This window comes from Rhipicephalus sanguineus, chromosome 11 (genome assembly GCF_013339695.2).
Source record: "Rhipicephalus sanguineus isolate Rsan-2018 chromosome 11, BIME_Rsan_1.4, whole genome shotgun sequence".
Classification (NCBI taxonomy): domain Eukaryota; kingdom Metazoa; phylum Arthropoda; class Arachnida; order Ixodida; family Ixodidae; genus Rhipicephalus; species Rhipicephalus sanguineus.
Window position 1 is genome coordinate 39,854,298 of NC_051186.1, and position 21,285 is coordinate 39,875,582.

The 21,285-nt window shown below is 46.1% G+C and overlaps 2 protein-coding genes across 2 annotated transcripts; both read left to right on the forward strand.

Moving 5' to 3' along the window:
* The first annotated feature begins 2 nt into the window (after nucleotides 1-2).
* Nucleotides 3-11,466, forward strand: LOC119374654 (protein ARV1). The gene is made up of 6 exons (XM_037644824.2): nucleotides 3-192; nucleotides 1,318-1,437; nucleotides 3,210-3,342; nucleotides 8,727-8,793; nucleotides 9,583-9,725; nucleotides 11,166-11,466. Exons 1-6 carry the CDS (start codon nucleotides 100-102, stop codon nucleotides 11,261-11,263), a joined length of 654 nt encoding a protein of 217 aa, XP_037500752.1. The 5' UTR covers nucleotides 3-99; the 3' UTR covers nucleotides 11,264-11,466.
* A 2,926-nt stretch (nucleotides 11,467-14,392) lies between these two features.
* On the forward strand, nucleotides 14,393-16,704 carry LOC119373203 (uncharacterized protein K02A2.6-like). The gene has a single exon (XM_037643211.2). The coding sequence runs from the start codon at nucleotides 15,160-15,162 to the stop codon at nucleotides 16,654-16,656; it is 1,497 nt and encodes a 498-aa protein (XP_037499139.1). The 5' UTR covers nucleotides 14,393-15,159; the 3' UTR covers nucleotides 16,657-16,704.
* Nucleotides 16,705-21,285: the final 4,581 nt, after the last annotated feature.

Below are 21,285 nucleotides of genomic sequence, written 5' to 3' on the forward strand. Positions count from 1 at the left end.
TGGATTTTCGTAGAGATAGTCTTCAAGCGAGAGAAACTTTTGTTTCTTGTGCCGTGTGTATCGTGTGTAGTAGGGACAGTTTTCGTAACAAGTGTCACCATGAAGGCGAGTTACGCCTGCATTCATTGCGGCGAAAAGCAGCAGCAACTGTACAAGAGCTACGGTCCCGACCTGCTGAAGTTGTCGAGATGTGTGAGTATCCTCGGCGTCTTCTCGTTCTCCAAAACAAATAGCCAGTAGAAATAGAAGCGGCAGTGTTCTTTCTTGTGTGTTGCCGCTGATTACTGGCGATTACCGCTGATTTCGTGTGTGTTGCCGCGTTACCAGGTCTCGCACCGGTTCGGAGTTTCGTAGAGATAGTCATCGAGCGAGAGAAAAAAAAAACTGCGTGTTTTGTGCTGCGTGTACAGTAGAGACAGTTTTTGTAACAACGCATGACCATGAAGCCCAGTTACGCCTGCTGTTCTGTCACGCGAATCGTATTTTCGATACACAAGTTACATCGTATCGTCTAGAAAGAGGTGTTTGAATGACGCATCAGGCAATATCTATACAGACGCAAAGGGTACCCGAAAGTCTGTGCATCGGTTCGCGGGGATAATTTGTGGTGGAACACTTAATGCATGCTCCCTTAAACAGTGGACCACACTATTCATTGAGAAAAATGCACCATACAAATTATGCCACCTTATCACACTTATGTATTCTGCACCTTATAGCACGTCTTTGATTACCTGACTAATTATTGTGGGCCTTGTGACACCATCATATCTGTGTAGTATGTGCCAGCTTGAGCAACTATATTTGACCTACATTCAATACCTACTACACCATACTGAGCTAGCGAAAAGCCCATCTTGTATCGTCAGCACGGGTTGTGCATGATTTTTTTATGGTGTTGATCTTGTTTCACTGCAAAACATTGACACTGTTTTAGCATAGCTCCTACAATTTGTCGCTTGATCTCCTGCACTACACTACAGCCAACTAATGTCTCATTGGATCGGCTGCATATTCGTGTGCACACGTGCCTCTAGAAGGAATAAACATTACCTTAAAGGTTCTGTCACATGAAATGCTAATAACCATTGCTTACTGTAATTAACATTTCCTGTTTCCAAGAACGTGCCTGAAGTGAAACACAAAAGCAATCAGTTGTATGCTGCATCACTTTCACCACTCTGAGCCTACATTCCTTTGTCTCATGTTACCATATTTTGAAACTGTGTTTTTCTTTAATGCTTACACATATCCATTGCAGACTTCTGATTTCTAATGCTCTATTTTGTGTTCTATTTCTTCTCTCAATTTTTTTAGTCTGGCTGCAATCGTGTTGTTGACGAGTACATCGAGATGGAGTTCTCAATCGTCCTGATCGACGCAGTGCTGCAGAAGTTGGAGGCATACAGGCACATCATTTTCAACGTTGGGATGGGCGTAAGTACTCGAGTCCCGCAACACCTGATCATTCTAGAAGTTCGCAGCAAGATGTGCTGTGTTATGTAGGATATGTTGCACAAAGAACGGACAATCACCGGAAAAAACGAATCAGACTCCTTCTATCTACATCGGTTTTTCCTGTGATTGTCCGTTCTTTGCACAGCCTATCCTACATAAGACATGCACCAACTCGCCCAGCAATTTCTTCTCAGATGTGCTGTCTCATACCGGAATCGCGTGGTCACCATCGATCACAGTTGGTCCCGATCGGAATGAAATGCTACTACACATTTACATTTAATCACAGTTGAGACCAGTCAAGTTAATGTGATAGTTATCCATGCATTGCAATTAAGCTTCTTGATTGCTATTTGCCTAATGTCGGCATCCTCTAGCTGGGTGAGCTACAAAACGCTAAAAACGAGAACAGCCATAGTTTTGTAAAAACATATGTTAAAACAGCATTTGATAAGAAAGGGTAGGCTGTAAGATTGTAATCATGTCTAAAAGTTATGCGTATTTTGCAAATTGGCACCTGTAGCCACGACCCTGTGCAGTCCTAGATTTGCAGTCTGATAGGCAGACAACAATTGTTTGCTTGTTATGTTGTTTAATAACCCAAAATTTCAGGACGCTTGGGCTACGCCTTCAAGAGTAGAATGCAATAGTGTGGTCGGGCTCCGTTCGCATAGTCATGTCATTGGCTAGCCAGACTTCGCTTCTCAGTGGACATTTCAAGCTTGCCGTGAAGAGACGAACATTTGTGTGAGCAACATTGCCCATTATAAGTGCACTTGCAAAGTGGCCCGCTAAATAATAAGTCGTCATACTGTGAGTCAGCGAATTACCCAATGCGCGTACGCAATGCAATACGCACAGCTGCACACTTTGTTGATGTTGTTGCTGACGATGGGGGACAATCAATTACCGTATTTACACGATTGTAAGTCGACTCGAATGTAGGTCGACCCCCCTAAAATCGCACATCAAGAGAAAAAATAAAAGTGCGAGAGCATTTCATTAAGGAAATTTATTTTCAATGTCGCTGAAGAAAACAATCTTAAATGCCGGTGTGCAAAGCTGGCTTCACGGCAGTGCTTCGAAGCTCTGCAGAAAAGCTAGCTTTGCGGCAATACGCGGAGATTTTTAGAAAGTTTTCCGTGAATCATTGCTGAGGGTGCGGGTTGTACACGAGAAAATACGGTATATGTTACAGGTAGAGCCGGAACGTTAACATGATGTCGTAATCATGCCACAGCATGCCTGATTTATCGTTTGTTTCGCTTTCAGTTGTAACTCGACCTTACAATCGAAACTAGTTTCGATTGTAAGTCGACCCCCCAACTTCGGACTTCAAATTTTGATAAAATGGGTCGACCTACAATCGTGTAAATACGGTATGCATGGGCGCTTTGTAATGGGTGGGTCTTGAAACCACCTACTCGTTGCACAATTCACATGGCGTGATGCCTGGTGCCATTCTACGGTTCTGCCATGCAATATTACATGTGTCAACGAGACTCTTCGCACAGTATGATGCCTGTGTAGGATTTATTTCCTGCAACAGATTCAAGCACTGGCATGTCTTTGTGTTAGAACGCCTGACTGCCACGCAAAAGTCCTGGGTTTCAATCCTACTCGACCTGAAGCTGATTTTTATTTATTTATTTATTTGCGTCTATCTCGATTTTTCGCTCACAACCAATGACAAGAGCGTTAGCACCTTGTGTTCTCAAAGCTCTAGCATGCTCTTTCTTGTCCCGAAACAGAGGCCTTGGAAGATTGCCTTGCTCTTCCTGCTTGGCGAAGCCCTGGAACACTGGATGTCAAGGCAACAGACTCATAAGGCGGGCTACGACTTGGAGTGGCACTTCTACATCATCTGCCTTTTTCTCATTGCTAGTAGGTGTATATACCACCCTCATCCCGCATTATTTTTATCACTCGACCCAATATTTAACCTTAAGGTGGCGGTCCTACTCCGGCGAACCCCCCTCCGCATTTTACGCATTGTTTGCGGACGCACTGTGCTCGCTGCGCTTGACAAATAAATATTAATTGTAATAATTCATAAAGCTTATGATCTCCGCTTTCTAATGACACCTGGTGTTAATGCCTGTTCGGAAGCGTTACCTAATAGCAATGAAAATAGTGTGAGCAACAAAAGGCATTTTTGTTGTACAAGCCTCCGTTGTACTGCCAGTACGGCGAAACTGTTCAACATAACAAGACCAAATTTACCGTGCCTTTAGAAGAAGTGCTATTTAAGGTTTCTATGAAGAGATATTAGCCATAAATTAATCAGTAATTTATTTACGCTCCAATGAAAATGGGCAAAATATTACGGTAAAAGTTTTTGTGAGAATATCTTTTTTCCTTTTCAAAGCAGAACAATAATATTTAGTGGCTACGTAGACTACATTACACTTATTTTCCATGCGAAGTTGCTTTGTGTTCTGACGAAAACTTGATGAATTATTATTGTGTCAATGCGGCAGTTTATGGCTGTACTTGGTCACGCATTACCGATGAAGCGACAAAACTGTACAAGCTTATACTGTGAACTTCTACATAATGAAGAAGCAAGGCCCTTTCTATGATTCTATGAAGAGAAAATTCCTTTATCTTTATTAGGGAACCTGCAAGACAGCAGTGAATTTACGTAATTTTCCTGCTGACCAGTCCCGTAGAAACTCGCTTTTTTTTTTTCTTTTAGACGCTAATTGCCAACGAGTATTGCACATTAGTAGATGCATATTGTGTCTTTTATCTACTTGTGCTCACTAACTTGACCACTGTTTGCTTCAAACAAAATATTTTCAATGAATCATAAGTCTCACAGGCGTTTCTTGGTGGTAGCTCCATCTATGAAATGAAACATCAAGTTGCTTTATGCGAGTTCAAGCGTTCGCCAAAAGTGGCGCAATTAAACATAATAAAACGGGTAGAACAGGCATGAATTATATCTCCAGGCCTCATAGGTTGCTTCACTAGCTAAGTCTAGCCGCCGCGCGTAACAAACACCAACCGTAAAAGGACGAGGGCTTAGTGATCATGTTAGTGATAAACCCTTTCCACTCGCCCCACGTCAGCAGGCAGGGCGGTTTCATCAAGCGGCAAATGGTTTCGGTATGCAGGAAGATTGCGCGTTCGTCACGCGTTCTTAGAACCAGTGTTCCCCGGCACGTCTTTAGTAATGTGCATCTCTTTGTGGTTCAGCTGCTCGTGTTTTGCGCGTTCCTTTGGGTGTTTTCGTGCCTGTGAGGTTCGAAATTGTGAAAGGAAGGACGCTGGCATGCCGTGTGAATGATACGTATGTAGCGCCGCTTCAAAGGGGACACGATGGTGAACGTATGAAAGCTTGTCATTGCCGGAATTTTCAAAGTATGCCTGTCGAGCACTGTGCCGACAACTTCCACTGACCAGTAGTGGTAAGTTGTACCCAATCAGGTAATTACATCCTAGTTGCAACGATGCGACAGAAGCGAGACTTTGTTGAAGATGCAGAACGTTCTAGTCAACGTGGCAGAATATTCAATGTACGGGACCCTGGAAAAGTTATATTGTGCTTTGTGAAAAGACGCACTCACTTCGGATAAGACGATCACTGTCTTTGCCACTAATGAGCGCTACGGTGTCAGGAAACAGTTCGACTGAGGAGGACTACTCTACCTAGTGGGGGGGATAACGCTGTTGCGCACTGCTACTTTGTCGTAAAGCGGCTTGCTGCGTAGCCAGAACTACTACTAATGATCGGATAACAACTAGTTCGTAGCAAAGTACAAGGCGGACAGTGCAATGTCTGGTCAACGAAGAATAACCTGACTTAGACGCACGTGAGAGTGGCCACATGAACAAAATAGTGCCGATACATATGCTACTGACGAACATTTTGTTGAAAAACTTTTGCGGCAACCTAAATGGAAAACTTGTCGATGGTGCCTGTAAGCCAAAATAAAGGAAAACCACAGCTTTCCACAACAAATAAGTGTATTCATGCTTTTATAGAACAAGCATAAATAAAAACTGGATTCTGTAAAAGCCTACATGACGGGTCATGTAAGCCCCCAAGGCGACCCTGTCCAGCTCTGACCCAGTGCAACAACAAGCCCTGGTCGACCGTCGTGCCCGGGCGGCAGCAAGAGCCAATGGTCTTCCGGACTAGGAGGCCCACCCCCAATATCGACTTATTTCTACCAATAAATGTTGTAGTCTCTCCCTCCCAAGGGGGGGGGGGCGCCCAGCCCCCTCGTGTGCACGCCTACGCTGGCCGATGTACCTATACTCAGATTCATACAATATATGCAACGCTGTGGAAGCTATACAAGAAGTTCAGTCAGCAGTATGTGTGACTACGCGCGTCTTGCGCCTGGCTTTCATCGTTGTAAACGCTCGTGCGAGACGACCACGAACGCGCCTGCACAGCGTCGCGAAAGGTCAAATGAGAACAAAGAGACGAAAATAACGGGGTGTCTTGCCATCCAACGCACAAACCATCTTGGTTTATTACTGTTCCCAAGAGAAAAAAAATCATGCCTCACATGGAAAAATCATTGTCTTCTTCCTCACGCAAACGCATTTGTCAGACGTTTCGCTGGCAGAAGCATGTGTTCTAGGAGGTTCTAACTCCGGTAATTAGTGTTAGTCATGTGTTCAACTGATCATCAAGATGTACTTTATTTTGGTAACCATTTATTACAGTTTGAGAGGATGAAATTTCGCAGATAACTCTCGAATTATAATTTGCTGAAATCTGTCTGTCCATTTTTTCCTCCTCCAATTGTAATAAGCAAAAGCACGCCTCCCCCCCCCCCCCCCCCACACACACACAAAAGACATGAGCTCGCGCGATGCTATAAAAGTCACTGGCACGGTCGCTAAAATGAACCAAAATGAGTGTTTTAGTAGCGGCCGTGCAATTCCACTGAAACGCTGCGAAGCGTTTGATTGATGTTTTGCTCAATACTATTTCACTGAGGCACATTATATTATGTGAGTGAGTGCGTTGGTGAGAGCGTAGCGCGTGCGTGTGGGTGAGAGCGTGTGTGTGTGCGTGTGTGAGTGCACGCTGTTGTACGCACCAGTGCGTGTGTGTGCGTGTTTTTTTTTCTTTTGTTCTCAAGCGATTGTATTTAGACGCTGCGCTGTCCTTTCTCAAGGGCTGCAATAGGAAGCGAGCGTTTGTCCTTACAAACTGGGGTACTTATCGTCATGTCGTTGAAACGACGCCAACAGTTGGCCCCGATTGTAGGTGAAAGACGCCGTCCGCGTTTGTGCTCCTTGCTTTTTGTCGGCCGATTTCCGTCACCTAGCGCGACATATAACATATAAAACACGCGCGAGGCGACGCTGACCATACTTGCGCGCGCAGTTTTCTCGCTTTCTGCAAACGTGGATGAGTGGCGCCGTCTGTTGTCGTTTTTAGAACTATTGGCAAGATGGTGGTAGTGGAACCGCCACCTTAAATGGACCAACAACTGGCCAGAACATGCGATTAGATCCTGGTATAAATGAAAACGCCGTAAAGTATAGCGACCGATTCCAGCATCCTTCTCGCGTTGCGAGTAGGATTTACATTTTTAAATTGTGTGTAAAAGTAACAAAAACCGGTATGTCACACAGCCTAGCGGAAGAGCCTTGAAGCTGGATTATGAAGTCGATCACTTTGCTGTACGTAGTCTGATGCTGTCACGAGTGCCATAATTAGTCCTCAATGTTAGAGTATGTATATTATTATCCAGCCCCACTCAATTCTATGTTGCTTACGAGGTAAAAGGAGCTGCACAGTGAGAAGCGGCACTGCCTTCGCGACCGCCAGTGGACCATGTCGAGCCGCGGCGCAAGCGCGCGAAGTGTACACATGCGCAGTAACTCACCGCGCTCGAACACGAACCGCTCACGCGCTCACTGTTTGCAGCATATGTTGTCTCGTGTGTATAATGACTTCATATTCGCCACAGATGGAAAAATTCTGATTACAAATGTTTTGCGCCGTTTTCCACGTTACCATTCCGTGATTAGGCACTCTGACCGCTGAGCTTTCCGCTGCGCTGAAGAAAATAGGTACCATGAAAATTGGTTGTCGGTCCCTTCAAGAGAGTTCTCAATTATCTTGCAGAAGTTATTTTTTCAGAAATTGTATCATTCCATCGTAATCACCAGGCCGTGCCACACTTGAGGTACAACCTGTTGCCAAAAAAGTACATCTGAGCCCTCGCACTTCTTGCTCAGGCAAGGATTGGGCAGTGAGGGACTCAAACATTGCCGACTCATTTACCACGACAGACTGCAGCCAATGAATTGAAGGCCTTCTATTAATTCTGGCATTCATTTTTAGACACACTGTATTTATTTCTATATATTTTATACGCATGCCCCTGCACAGCATTTATTTTAAATAACGATTTTTAGACTACTAACCCGCAATGACATGATACTTTTACTGGCGCTCTTTGGCCTCAGATGCCCTTGCACCAATAAAATGTAATGTAATGAAAAAATTGCTAGTAGGTGTCAACAAATACCTCTCTTACATGTTTGTCTGTTGTTTTTACATTTATCATTTATCTCCTGGGCCACTGTTGCATAGCGACACCTTCTTCACTGCCAATGCCTTTTTTGCTTTCATGTTTCATTGGCAACCAGAGCCAGGGATTTATACACCCAGGGCCGTACCCAGGAATTTTTTTCGGGGGGTGTTTGTGTGTAAAACGGCTAACTTTGGCAACTGGTGGTCACTGTGAACACGTGCAAGCATTTTAGTGTCACCCGAAAATTAAAGCATGAAAAAATTTCGGGGGGTGTCAGAATCCCGTCAATCCCCCCTTCGTTACGGCCCTGTATACACCCCATCCCCACCCGCCCTTAAGTGGAGCCAACAACTCCACAAATTATTTCCAAAATACCCATATACGGTAGACTCTCGGTAAACGGAAATTGCTTCAAGTGAAAGGGCACACCCTCTGCTCCTTGGGGAAAGCGTCCGATGATTAGAATAAATTAATTGTCGAGCTAGTTGGTCTTGCGTAACTGGCTGAGCTAAATTAGCGCAAAGTATAAAATGTCTCATTTCTTGTGTCACTTGTCATTTTATTCTTGGCACTGATTTATCTCGGGCAGTCACCGGATGATTAGCTCAAGCAAGAATTCTTGGCTTACGAATAAAGGGGTGGGGTGACTACTGATACACGGATTATCGAAATTCTTTTTTCCACTTCCGCAATGTAAGAATTGCCTTTTTCACTGTCCCAGCCAATGTTAAAAGCTTAAATATCTCTCCCTCACAGGTAATGCAGTCTTCATTGCAGCAGTCATCCTACTCACAAGGCTGTCTGCACGCTGCCTTTGCGATTGGTGAGTTCGTGAATTTGTTGCTGCGTGCTGTACATAATACCCTCGCATAATTTCTGCACTTTCTTTTTTGCCTTGGTATGCGAATTTCAGAAAAGCCATGGCTACAGCTATTTCATTGAAAACAAGCCTGTGCTGATTCGTGTCATCTAAATGTACTAGTGTTAAAGATAAATAAAACAGAGATTTGATATGCAAAATATCTTTAATTGACGTACTTGAACGGGTGTTTTAATTCTGTCCTTTTACGCTGCATGAATGACTGTGCGAAAATCATTATTGAGTGTATTATAGGATGCATTGGTAATCTGTTACTTTCACTATAGTCGGGTACAACTTTAGATGGCAGTGTCATTTCCTGTGGATGTACACTAGCCTGCACCAATGGGCATCCTCTCTAGACTGGCAGTTACGTACAAACGGCCTTTTTTTTTTGTTTCATTTTTTTGTTTCATTTTTTTGTTTCATTTCGCGTTGAATGCGCACCAGTCAGGCGCGGCGCCAGGATTTTTTTACTGGGGGGGGGGGGGGGCACCCACGGCAAGTGAGTTCCTTTAGGGGGGTAGGGAGGCTGGGAACATATGCGCTGTGTTTTGAATATGTTTGCTCTTGGGGGGGGAGGGGGGGGGCAAAGGGGGGCAGGTGAAAATTTTGGGGGCACTCCAGTACCCCCCCCACCCCCACCCCCCCCATGCCCCCCCTGCTGGCGCTACCTCTGGCACCAGTGCATGAAGTAGCGAGACTTTATTGTCGCAAGCTGTCATCATTTGGCCACGTTTTATGCGTCGGCAGGACGTTGCTTGCACGAGCGGTGATACTGGGCAGCTACGGCAAGCTGCTTGCACTCCCAGCCAACCTGTGGGGCTGTGACCGCTTCCAGTCACAGCTCTTCCTCGCAACCTTCTTCCTCTTCTCCCAGGTGCAAGCCTGCAGAGGTGCGTGACCTCCTCCTGCCATCGTATTACTGTTGTGCTTATAATGAAGTAATTGCATTTCTTCTTGAAAATTTCTATAGAGATACGTGTACTTGGGGCCTCATTTTACCGAAGTAAAATTGTCATGTCAGTGGATACAATGAACTTAATTCAACTCTGAAGCAAAAAAAAACGAATTGGTGCAACTTGCCCTAGTGGTGCAAGACTGGAGCAAACAGCGGAGTTAGGCGGCCCTCCTTGTTTCTCTTTATTTCTCTTTCTTTGTTCCTCTTTCTGACTCTTTTTTTCGATCTCCTTTTTGTCTCTTGTTTCTTTCTCTATATATCTATTTCTTCCTCACTCTTTCTATCTTATTTTCCTTTCTTTCCCTATTTGTTACGTTCTCTCTCTATCTCTGTTTCTCGCTTCCTCATTCATTCTCTCTCTGTTTCTTGCTTTCTCTCTCCTTCTGTCTTGATATCTCTTTTTTTCTATCTCTTCCTTCCTCTTCTTTCTCTCGATGCCTTTCTTTGTATTTCTTTCTATCTTTTTCTTCCCCTCTCTCTTTCTCTGTGCTCGTTCTCTCGCCCATCAGAGTTATTGCATCCCATGTCAGACAATTTGGTGCAGCGGGAAAGCACGCGCCAGGCACACATGTTCAAGGAGCAAAGAAGAAGGTGAAGGCGCCTGCATGACGTTGAGTTTTCATGAGCCGAAGCTTTTGCACCAACTACATCACTTTCCACGAACTCTATTGAATGCTGGTGGGCGCAGCTAGGTGTGGCCTTTCACGTTGCACCAGTGCCACAGTTACCTTATTAGCCACAAGGCAGCCAAGCCAAGCCAGTGTGGCACGGTTCCCGCCACTTCTTGCCATCTCACCCAAAATTGACAAAAAAGCAGTCTGTCGAATGGCGGTGGTTACAAACTAGGACATATTTGAATCCTGCGCTCTTGTACATCATATATCTGGATGTATACGAAACGGACAAATGCAAATGTGATTCCAGAGCCACTCTGGAGCATATATTATGGGAGTGCCGCGGGATTAGTGGCAATAACGGGAACGCGGCCTCTAGTGACAGCCTTCGCGCATGCTGGGAAGCCACGCTGGGAAGCCCGTCCTTGAGGATCAACTCTGGGCCGTCCAGCGGGCCAAGGAAGCCACCAGGACTCCCAACTGCCACCTAGGCGGGGCCTTTGGGCTGCCCCACCAACTCGCAGGACTCAATAAAGTTATTTCCTTCCTTCCTTCCTGGAGAGCATTACCGTGGGCTGCAGTGCCATCTTCGTCCATGTGCATTTAGTGTTTTGCGAACTATTGACTGTATATTGAAGTAAAGGTACATAACGGATATAATGAAGTAGTGGTTGTAACGAAGTAAACTTCATTTCCCCTTCAACGTCATTACAACGGGATACAGTTTGTAACGTTTCACTGGGTTTTCCTGCAACTTGCAGCCATTACCGGAATGGGACGCCTCCAGACGGCTGCCATCGTGTTTGCTTCCTACAGTCTACAGCAGAGCTTGAGCATCTGGATGTCGCCCTTCCTGTGACCGTTGAACGACTGTTGAGAAGCCATTCAACGCCAGTACAGAGGCGGCGTGGATTGGAATCACCGCTGAAGCCCTTGGAGCATTTCGATGTCGAGTGACGAAGTAGGCAGACTTACAGCGTTCCCTTCAGATGTTTCGTTGAGCTCTTGAAACTTTTAGTGACTAGCGCATCGTTTCAAATACAGCGGACTGTTAATTTACAAGTCGTATTTGTGCTTTTTTGTTGTTCGTTTCACTGCATCAGCAGGTTGCTCCAAATTAATGAGAAGTTAAAAAAAGATTGGGTAGAAACCATATGCAGTACAGAGCTCATGGAAAGAAACACGTCATTTATAGACTTAGTAAGGCAGCAATTTTACTGGGTACTATCAGCGTCAAATGAAACCCGAACACCGGCAAGCAGTGCGCGCCGTCCAGTTATCACCATGGAGAGGTGCGCATATATGCGCAGTGCTGCCGAACCGGATGCGCACACCTGTCCATGGTGATAACCGGACGGCACGCACTATACCTCTGCGAATGCTTGCCGGTGTTCGGGTTTCATTTGACGCCGATTGTACATCGCTACCGAGTGTACAGAAATGTGGCCCTCGAACGTGCACCAGTCACATGTGTACTTTTTGGCTTGTGCGAACATTCGAGCAGTTTGAATATTCGAACGAATATTACAGTATTCGAATTCACTTTGAAACGAATTTAAATTTATTCTAAATTTCGAAGCATTCGAATTGAATGAATAGACATATATAAACCGCATGTAACCCCCTGTAAAGGTGGTTTCACTACAGTGCAGGGGTGCTGTACCGTGAATACATCTTTCCAGGGCAAATCCGCACTGCCGCGAAGCCCCACTTCAAGGTGAAATGAACAAATTACCCTCACATCGATTCATCATTTTTTAAGTTTAAAGGCTCGTTATACTGGCTTATGTGCTCTAAGTAAAGTAAATTTTAAAACGTAATGTATTTTACAGTATATCACTTGCATTCTACATTAAGTCAAATCCTACTACTATTCAAAGTTGCTTCCACTTCCCTTTGAGCCAATAAGAATGACATTTGTACATTGATTGATTGAATAACTTTATTAAAAATAGTCCTGAAGCGCGGTTTTTTAGGCCAAGGAGGGCCGCGTCCACGTCGGCACCACCAGTCCAAGACGGGTGGCTGCGTCGTGGGCCTTCTGGACAGCCCTTGATTGATCGTCCAGTTCGTCGCTCTTGGTGAGCCGCATCAACTTCTCCCATTCCCGGTCGGGATCAGCGAGAGAGGCGGGGCATCTCGCCATCACGTGTCTGATTTCCATGACGCCATTACATGCATCGCACACTGTCCTTAATTCCATCTCCGGATAAATTTTACTTATGTTGTACGGCGTCGGGTAGGTACCCGTCTGCAGTAACCGCAGCCTGTGGTCTGTTTAATTTTTGGTGTGGCAACGGAAAATGCCTACGCTCCATGTAGTAGTGCTTGGTAATTTCGTTGTATGACAGCAGTGAATCTTTTGTGTCGCCCGAATGGTCATGGACGTCACCTCGAGTTTGACCGGCACGGCATGTCAGTCCTCGTGCCCGGTCGTTGGCGACCTCGTTGAGGTTCACTCGGGTTTCGTCCACTTGTCCCATATGCGCAGGAAACCATCTGATGGCTGTTGCCTTGTTTAAATTTTTAAAAAATATTGTGTAGGTTAGTTCGGTCATGGCAAATATGCCCATTTTTCTTTATAATATGTGATATATACTATTTGAATTCGATTCGAAATTATTCGACCAAATCACTATTCGCTTCGAATTCGTTTCGAACCTAAAATGCACTATTCGCACAAGCCTAGTATTTTTATAATTCCAATAATTGATGCTCTCTCGATCCTGGGCTTGTTGGCAATCAACAGTTTCTGATACGGCAATCTGATACTTTATCGAGGTCGCTTGTCGTTTCACATTGCCACATTTCATTGTTGCCTGAATATACATAGACGCATGACAGTCGTCGTTGCCTGAAGCAACTGAAGTGTTGCACTGCTAAGCACGTGGGTGAAGGTCCAATTCCTTGCATGGAGGAAGGGAACAGTTTGGAGGGAGCATTGCACAATGCGATAGACATGCCCAGGAATTTGGGACATAGCTTTTAGTTCGCCGTTTTTCACACCACGTGGCGTACGGACCATCAACTTTCAAAAATTGGCACGATGATGCATGCCGCACTGCAGACAAAACGAGAATACGTGCAACAAAAACCAGCACGACATCGACTATCGCCACCAAGAGCGAACCGCAATCGCCAACTGACAAGCGCAACGCGTACGACGAGTGGTCAGCTGGCTGCTCGATTCTGAATGGGCAGTTTTTTTGCAATGAATGTGTGTATACAAGTCGCTTGGCTGTGCTTGAAAAACACTGAAAATCTTGAAAGGGTGTGCTGCCGTTCCTCTCATCCTTTTCAATATATTTCGTTCAACTGTACTGTCGTCAGCCCCTGTGGGTTTCGGTGAACTACAGCTTCAAGCCCAATTTTCAGGCAAAGCTGTCCCTGCCACCGTGATCGTTATAGGGTGTTCTGGCCCTAGCCTTTGCGGAAGGGATTTAATCCAAGCATTGTCAATACTTCCGAGCGAGTTCCTCGGAACAGTGCAATCGATGTCAGTTGCTCGCGACAGCCTCTGCACAGAGTTTAACGCACTTTTTGAATCTGGGCTCGGAAGAATTCAGGGGCCTCCTGTGAAATTCCACCTTCGAGAAGACCCAACCTAAGTTCCACAAGCCACGGCCTATCCCTTACGCTCTTCGTGAGAAAGTGGAAACGGAGCTGGAACGCTTAGTGAGTGAAGGCATTTTATCGCCTATAGCACATTCAGAGGGGGCGGCACCAATAGTGCCGGTACTAAAGAAAGACGGGTCACTCCGCATCTGCGGTGATTTTAAGACCACTATTAATGCTGCGTGCATAACTGAGCAGTATCCACTACCTAACATAGAGGATATTTTCGCGTCACTTCGTGAGGGATCTCTGTTCACTACATTGGATCTGAAGGACGCATATAACCAGCTCCCCTTGGATGAGGAAGCGAAGAAGTTGGCCGTGATAAACACGCACAATTGGGGCTGTTCTGCTATAACCCTCTCCCGTTTGGAGTTGCCTCGGCTCCCGCGGTTTTTCAACGGCGCATGGAAACCGTCCTGGCTGGCCTTCCAGCCGTGCAGGTGTACTTGGACGACGTATTAATAGCCGAGCGTCCAGACAGTAACGACTCCGTGCTCCGGGATGTTTTGCACCGGCTACAAGAAAACGGTGTCAAGCTGAAGGCAGAAAAATGTCACTTCAGTAAAGACTCAATCGTCTATTTGGGGCACCGGATCGACAAAGACGGCTTGCACCCGTTGGAAAAGAACCTGGCTGCAATACGTGATTCACCACGGCCTACGAATGTGAGCGAACTGCGCTCGTTTTTGGGTCTGCTGTCGTATTATCACCGGTTCCTGCCACACATGTCAGCCATGTTGGCCCCCTTGTATTTTCTACTAGAAAAAGAGCATAAATGGGAGTGGGGTGAAACCCAGGAAAAATCTTATCTCAAGGCGAAACGAACGCTTCTCAGCTCACCAGTGCTGACATATTTTCAGCCCGACCAACCAGTGCGGTTGGAATGTGATGCATCACCGTCGGGTTTAGGTGCCGTCATCTCGCACCGCATGGGCCACGTGGATAAGCCCATCGCTTTCCGTTCACGCGCACTGACGCGCGCCGAAAAAAAAATATTCGCAGCTCGAGAAGGAAGCTCTGGCGCTGGTGTTCGGAGTCTCAAAGTTTCGAGACTACCTGTTGGGCCGCGAGTTTGTGTTGGTGACGGACCACCAACCACTTGTGGGTCTTCTACGAGAAGATCGACCGGTGCCTCCAATGGCGTCGGCGCGTATCCAGAGGTGGGCTCTGTTCCTAAGTCAATACCGGTACCACATCGAGTACAGGGCCGGGAAGCAAAACGCCAACGCAGACGCACTTAGCCGTTTGCCAGTGCCGACACCAGAGGCCGTTTACTCGGAAACCTTGCCAGAATACGTGCTGTCCACAGAGAATCTTGACAGTTCGTTCGTGCCAGCTGGTGCTTTGAGGGCTCTGACGAGTGCAGACAAAGATCTTTGTGTTGTCCAGAACTTCATGCTTAATGGATGGCCTAAACGTCTCTCATCATGTCACAGTCATCTTCAACCTTACTTTTGCAGAAGACTGGAACTGTCGAGCGCAGAAGGTCTGCTCTACTGGGGTCATCGAGTTATCATACCCTGCAAGGCGCGGGGGCCCATGCTCTCCGAGCTACACCGGTCACACCAGGGAGCATCTGCGATGAAAAGACTGGCTCGGACACTGTTCTGGTGGCCAGGGTTGGATAGTGAGATCGAAAATCTCGCTCGTTCATGCATGCCATGTGTACAAGCCCAAACTATGCCACATCGCCAGGAGCCTATCAGTTCGCCAGAAACCGGGATAAAGTGGTCACGGCTTCACATTGATTATGCCGGGCCAATAGACGGGCGCATGCTGCTGATAGTCGTCGACTTGCACACGAAGTGGATGGAGGCACTCCCGGTCAGGTCGGCAACCACCGAAGTCACAATAACACGTCTTCGCGAATTATTCGCGCGTTTTGGCTTGCCGCAAACTGTAGTGTCTGATAACTGGCCCCAGTTTGCAAGTCAGCAGTTTGCCCAGTTCATGACAGACAACCACATAACGCATCTGCGCAGTGCCCCGTACCACCCACAGTCTAACGGCCTTGCGGAACGCGCAGTTCGCACTATCAAGGACGGCCTTGTCAAACATTCAATGGTGAACGATCTCGACGCCAAACTAGCGCGAGTATTGCTAGGCTACCGACGCACGCCCCTACCGTGCGGAAAGTCTCCTTCGGAACTGCTGCTTAATTATCAAGTGCGTTCACGCTTGGATACATGTGTGCCATCTTTATCTCGGAGTCGTTTCCAGCCTTCCAGATTCCAGCCCGGGGACCCGGTGTGGGTGCGCATCTTTGGACACGGGAGGCGGTGGTGCCCAGGCGTCATCAAAGGCACCGAAGGTTCGCGCCTCGTGACAGTCGACACACCAGGCGGACCAACCCGGCGTCACTTAGACCAGATTCGCCCGCGGGTGTCTAGGTCACCCGGGACTCCAATGGCGGAGACTTTCGAATCAGTACCGCCCAGCCCTGAAAACGGGGAGCAGCAGGAGTCACCACGAGAGGAGCGGTTAAGCCCGTCAACTCCAGCACGCAAGGACGCTGTTCCCGTTCCTTCTACAACGCCACCAGCATCTCTTCCAGCTGTGGGGGCTTCCCCAACTCCTCCGGTCTTACGAAGGTCTACCCAACTACGAAGACCTGTGCAAAGACTCAATCTTTGAAAGAAAAGGGGAAGTGATAAGAAGTGCAGTGCCAACACGTGTCAAACGTCATCCACCAGGGGCGTAGCCAGAAATTTTTTTCGGGGGGGGGGGGGGGGGGGGGTTCAACCATACTTTATGTTTGTTCGTGCGTGCGTTTGTATATGTGTGCGTGTATATATACGCAAGCAAAACTGAAAAATTTCGGGGGGGGTTTGAACCCCCCCAACCCCCTCCCCTTGGCTACGCCCCTGTCATCCACCGTCTTGTGTTACGTCATAGGCCAACCGCCTATATATACTACATTGTCTGCTAAATAAAGCATTCTGCGTTGGTTACTGGCCTGGCTCTGTCACTTTGGCGTAAGCTACAACAGAGCACAAGACGTGGGACGCCGTCCTTCCGCACGTGATCTTCGCTTACAACACGGCCGTCCAGGAAATGACGCAGATGACGCCGTACAAGTTAGTCTACGGAAGGAGCCCGGCGACGACGCTCGACGCCATGCTACCCAACGTCACCGACGAAGAAAATCTCGACGCCGCCGCTTACTTACAACGTGCCGAAGGAGCTCGACAGCTCGCCCGCCTGCGCATCAAGACCCAGCAGCACACCGACAGCCGTCGCTACAATCTTCGACGACGCTTCGTGGAGTACCAGTCCGGCGACCGTGTCAGGGTCTGGACGCCAATACGACGACGCGGACTGAGCGAGAAGCTTCTTCGACGATACTTCGGACCGTACAGGGTACTTCGACGTCTCGGCGCACTCGACTACGAGGTTGTCCCCGACGGCATCACGAACTCTCAGAGGCGCCGAACTCGACCCGAGGTCGTGCATGTGGTGCGCCTTAAACCGTACTATGCACGTTAACGCACCTGAGGACTCTAATGTTTGATTGCTTTATTAGTTTTCTTTATTATTGCATGTATTCATGTTCTGTTTTTAAGCATCAGGACGATGCTTTTTCAGAGGGGGGCATTGCCGCGCGTCTTGTTTCATGCCTTGAAGCTTCACCCACAGAGACTAACAACGCTCAGCGCAAACCGCGCCACATTGTTCGAGAGGCTTCGCGATCATTGTAGATCGTTTTGTTAAGATTGCGCGCCGCACGGGAATGTTCCAGCTTTCTCGAGAGATAACGCCGCCACCAGCGATATCGCTGGAAAGTTCGATAGCGCCAACGCGCTTGACCGCTTGTCAGTTTTATCGACGACTGACGCCCTGTTCGCCGATATCAGTGTACAGCGTGTATTGCTGTAGCTTGAGTTTTCATTTCCCGGCCACAAGTTCGGCCAAATAAAGTTTCAGCTTGAACACGACGACTGCTGTCTTCGTCGACGTCACGACCACGTGACGTCGACGAAGACAGCAGTCGACAGCAGTATAGCGAGAATTTTTTTTCGGAAGGAGTGGGTCGGTTCAGTAATACTTTATGTTCGTGCCTGTGTTTGTATACTTGCGTGTATGTATACACATGCAAAACTGAAAAATTTGGGGGTTTAGACCGCCCCCCCCCCCCTTACCCCTGGTAAGTAGCCACCTTACCCCTGGATATACGCCAGCGCTAGCTACTGTCATCGCGGCGACTTCATTGAAGGTAAAGGTGAAAAACTGTCGGTTATAACGAAGAACGTGCTTTACGATGCCGTTAAGCATACTATGACGAAGGAAAAAAAATGTTGAAAAGGTGTTTCAAAACAATAAAAATACAATTAATCTGGAACATAAGCATTAATCGGAATTGCAATAAAACCTGTAATTGGGCAAGGTAAAGGCTTTCAGAGGAGGGACTGCACGAAGGGAAAACAATAAATATTATTCCCTCGCGAGCATACGACGAAATCATGCAATGACGTATTTGTTCCCAAACACCTACGAGAACCTTTACGTACTCTTCTGGTAGCCAGGCAAAGAAGGTTTGTGAAGTCAGCTCTTCTGGTATTTCAATATTGACTTAGTGGGCAACGCTAACGTCTGTAGCAACGAACATGACGAGAGCAGCGACGGCCGTGCTCACTGTCTACTGTCATTCGCGTAACGCAGAACACGAGCAGGCCCGGTCTCAGATATTGTTGCTGACAATCGTGCTATTTAACACGATTACCTAAACGGAAGAATAAGTCTTTTTCGCAAGTGTGTTGATAAGCAATTCAATATTTGCGCGGACAATCGCAGCTGTCCGCTGCCTTCACTCGCGCTTTGCAGTCTGCTACTAGAGCAACGTTTATAGAACGTAACGTTGGCCGCAGCTCATGCATTAGTGAGCTGTGGTGATAATGCCCTATAAAACGAAGAGAACTGAACGCTGGTGCTTCGTTCCTGGCTGCTATAGGGAAAACTCTGAAACTAAAGAACTGAATTGCGAAGAAATACAATGATAATGATTAACAAAATGTATGTTCGCCCTATCACGGTATAGGGCGTCGTTTTCTTGTTATTTTTTTCTCTGGCAAGGCAGCTTAAAAAATGAAGCCTCTAATATTATTAGAAAGCAAAGATTTGCGCTTGTGCCTTGGACTTCTAATGTTCGTTGCGAACAACGCGTTAGATATTTGAAGCGCGATTACCATGGTCTGTAATTAGATCACAGATACCAACAGTTCAAACGTACATTTTTAAAGATATACAGTTTGCATCAGAGACAATCATTATATGTTTTCATTTAAAAACCTAGTTTATTCTTTGAATCACATTGGTCGTGAGTGCACACCCCTCAGATTACATTCGGATAAGCGCTGCTAGAACTATTCAATGTAAAAATATAACATATTGGCTCTTCAAGTAAGCTCAGTTCGATCCTTCGCACACAATGTCGTGATATTTTTTTTCTCCTAATGCTAAACAAATGCCATTTTTATATTTAAATGACCAGTACACGATTACCTTGCTCACATGACAATTAGCAATACAACTCATTATGTCAATAAAAAAACCGCGACTTATGCATCGGTAGAGGGCAAGGTTAGGCCAGCGTCACTAGACTAGGTTGCTAACCTAGTGTAGTAACGTTGGGTTAAGCATCTTCTCTCGCTATTTTCAGTGGTCTTTTTCAATTCGATTTCCCAATCATACACCCAAGGCGCTTAGCCGTGCTCCCTATTGGGTTGCAGAAATTAGCGCTTTTTTTTTCTATCTTCCTCTTATCATCGTATATATACAGATATATTAATTCCAGAAATATTGGCTGTTGTTTTAGCAAGCTCCCGTCAAATGAATCAACAGCAGTTATAGTTACAGATTATCTTTCGGTATGTTCAGCACTTCCTATATACAGCAGCGAATTCAACACTCCTGAGCATGTTTCGTTATCTAATACCTGCAAAGTTACACAAAATTTGGTTGCTGAGGGTACGGGGCCACCGCGGATTGTATCTGAATGAAATGGTGGATTTATGAGCCTCTGCATCTCTATGTGGACCTCTGATACCTAATTTACCAGATACGGCTTATGCGACAGCTTTAAGGTATAGAAATGCTTGTTTGCAAAGCGACACTGGCAAATTATCGCTGGATAAATTAAAAAAAACTTCGTACATGTAAGGTATTGCTGGAATAAACAGGGGTGTGCATCTTGACAATTAGAAGTTTCTTACAGCAGATTACGCTGTCGAATTCCACGAGTGAATTTTTATTTATATAATGCTGGTCTCATGGCGTCCCCGGCCGTTGTGCAAATTTTGCAATCAATTGAAACAACAGACCATTTCTTTTTATTCTGTCGCCGATATTACAATTAGAAAAAAAAGGTGCCTCGTAGCTCCATTTCAGAAGATAGGATTATCAATAAGCTGCTATTTTTATAGTCGGAGGGATATGTCTGTTATGCTGTATTCTGTTATATAAATATGACAAAAAGATCACCGCGATGGTTTATTTTTCTTTCCCTTTTCTTTGTTCCAAATCCATTTTGTCTAGATCGATCCTTTGCATTACTTCACATCTAGATATTTACTACCGCGCGGGTTATCTCTTTCATAAATTTCATCTGACAGTATGACCGCTTGCTCATTTATCATTTTCATTTACTCAATGTTTACTTTTTAATCTAACTTTCTAGTTACCCTTGGCTTCATATGTGTTTTCTTAAATTATCCACATTGTGTGTAACGATTTTTTTTCTTTCAAGGAAGTAACACCAATCGACATTTGCGGGTTTGTGCGCACCGCATCTCACTCCGATATATTCTTTCTCGCGTGCATTCCTTCACGAAAATCACTAAAGAAGGAGAGGAAGATGAGAAGCGTGCGAACTTGAGCTTGTTGGTACACATTCCTAGTAAAAAAACAGTGCGAAAACTACAAGGACGAGACGGCGCTAGTCCTGTTTCATCTGTCTCGTCTTTGTAGTTTTCGCGCTTTTTTTTTTTTTTTACTAGGAGAGGAAGATGTTACAGTGTGCCCTTTTTTACTGCACCCGCTGAAAGAAAAAAAGGAAAAAGACGATTATCGCAGCAAACTGTTGCAAGCTAATAGTGATAATAGCGCGAGACAGGTTTACCGGACATGAGTAGCGCTACGCGGCATGTCGTCTGCTCGACTCCCCGGATGGATGGATGCTATGAGCGTCCCCTTTATAACGGGGCGGTGACATGTCTGCCACCATGCTCGAAGAAAAAAGAAAAAACTTCCTTGTTTCATGCTGGCCTA

What these genes read in the sequence shown, in the direction of transcription:
- LOC119374654 (XM_037644824.2), top strand. Translation starts at nt 100, where the DNA reads ATGAAGGCGAGTTACGCCTGCATTCATTGCGGCGAAAAGCAGCAGCAA. An exon ending in TGCTGAAGTTGTCGAGATGT is followed by an intron (nt 193 to 1,317) that starts GTGAGTATCCTC and finishes CAATTTTTTTAG; the next exon opens with TCTGGCTGCAATCGTGTTGT. An exon ending in GCACGCTGCCTTTGCGATTG is followed by an intron (nt 8,794 to 9,582) that starts GTGAGTTCGTGA and finishes ATGCGTCGGCAG; the next exon opens with GACGTTGCTTGCACGAGCGG.
- LOC119373203 (XM_037643211.2), top strand. Translation starts at nt 15,160, where the DNA reads ATGGCGTCGGCGCGTATCCAGAGGTGGGCTCTGTTCCTAAGTCAATAC.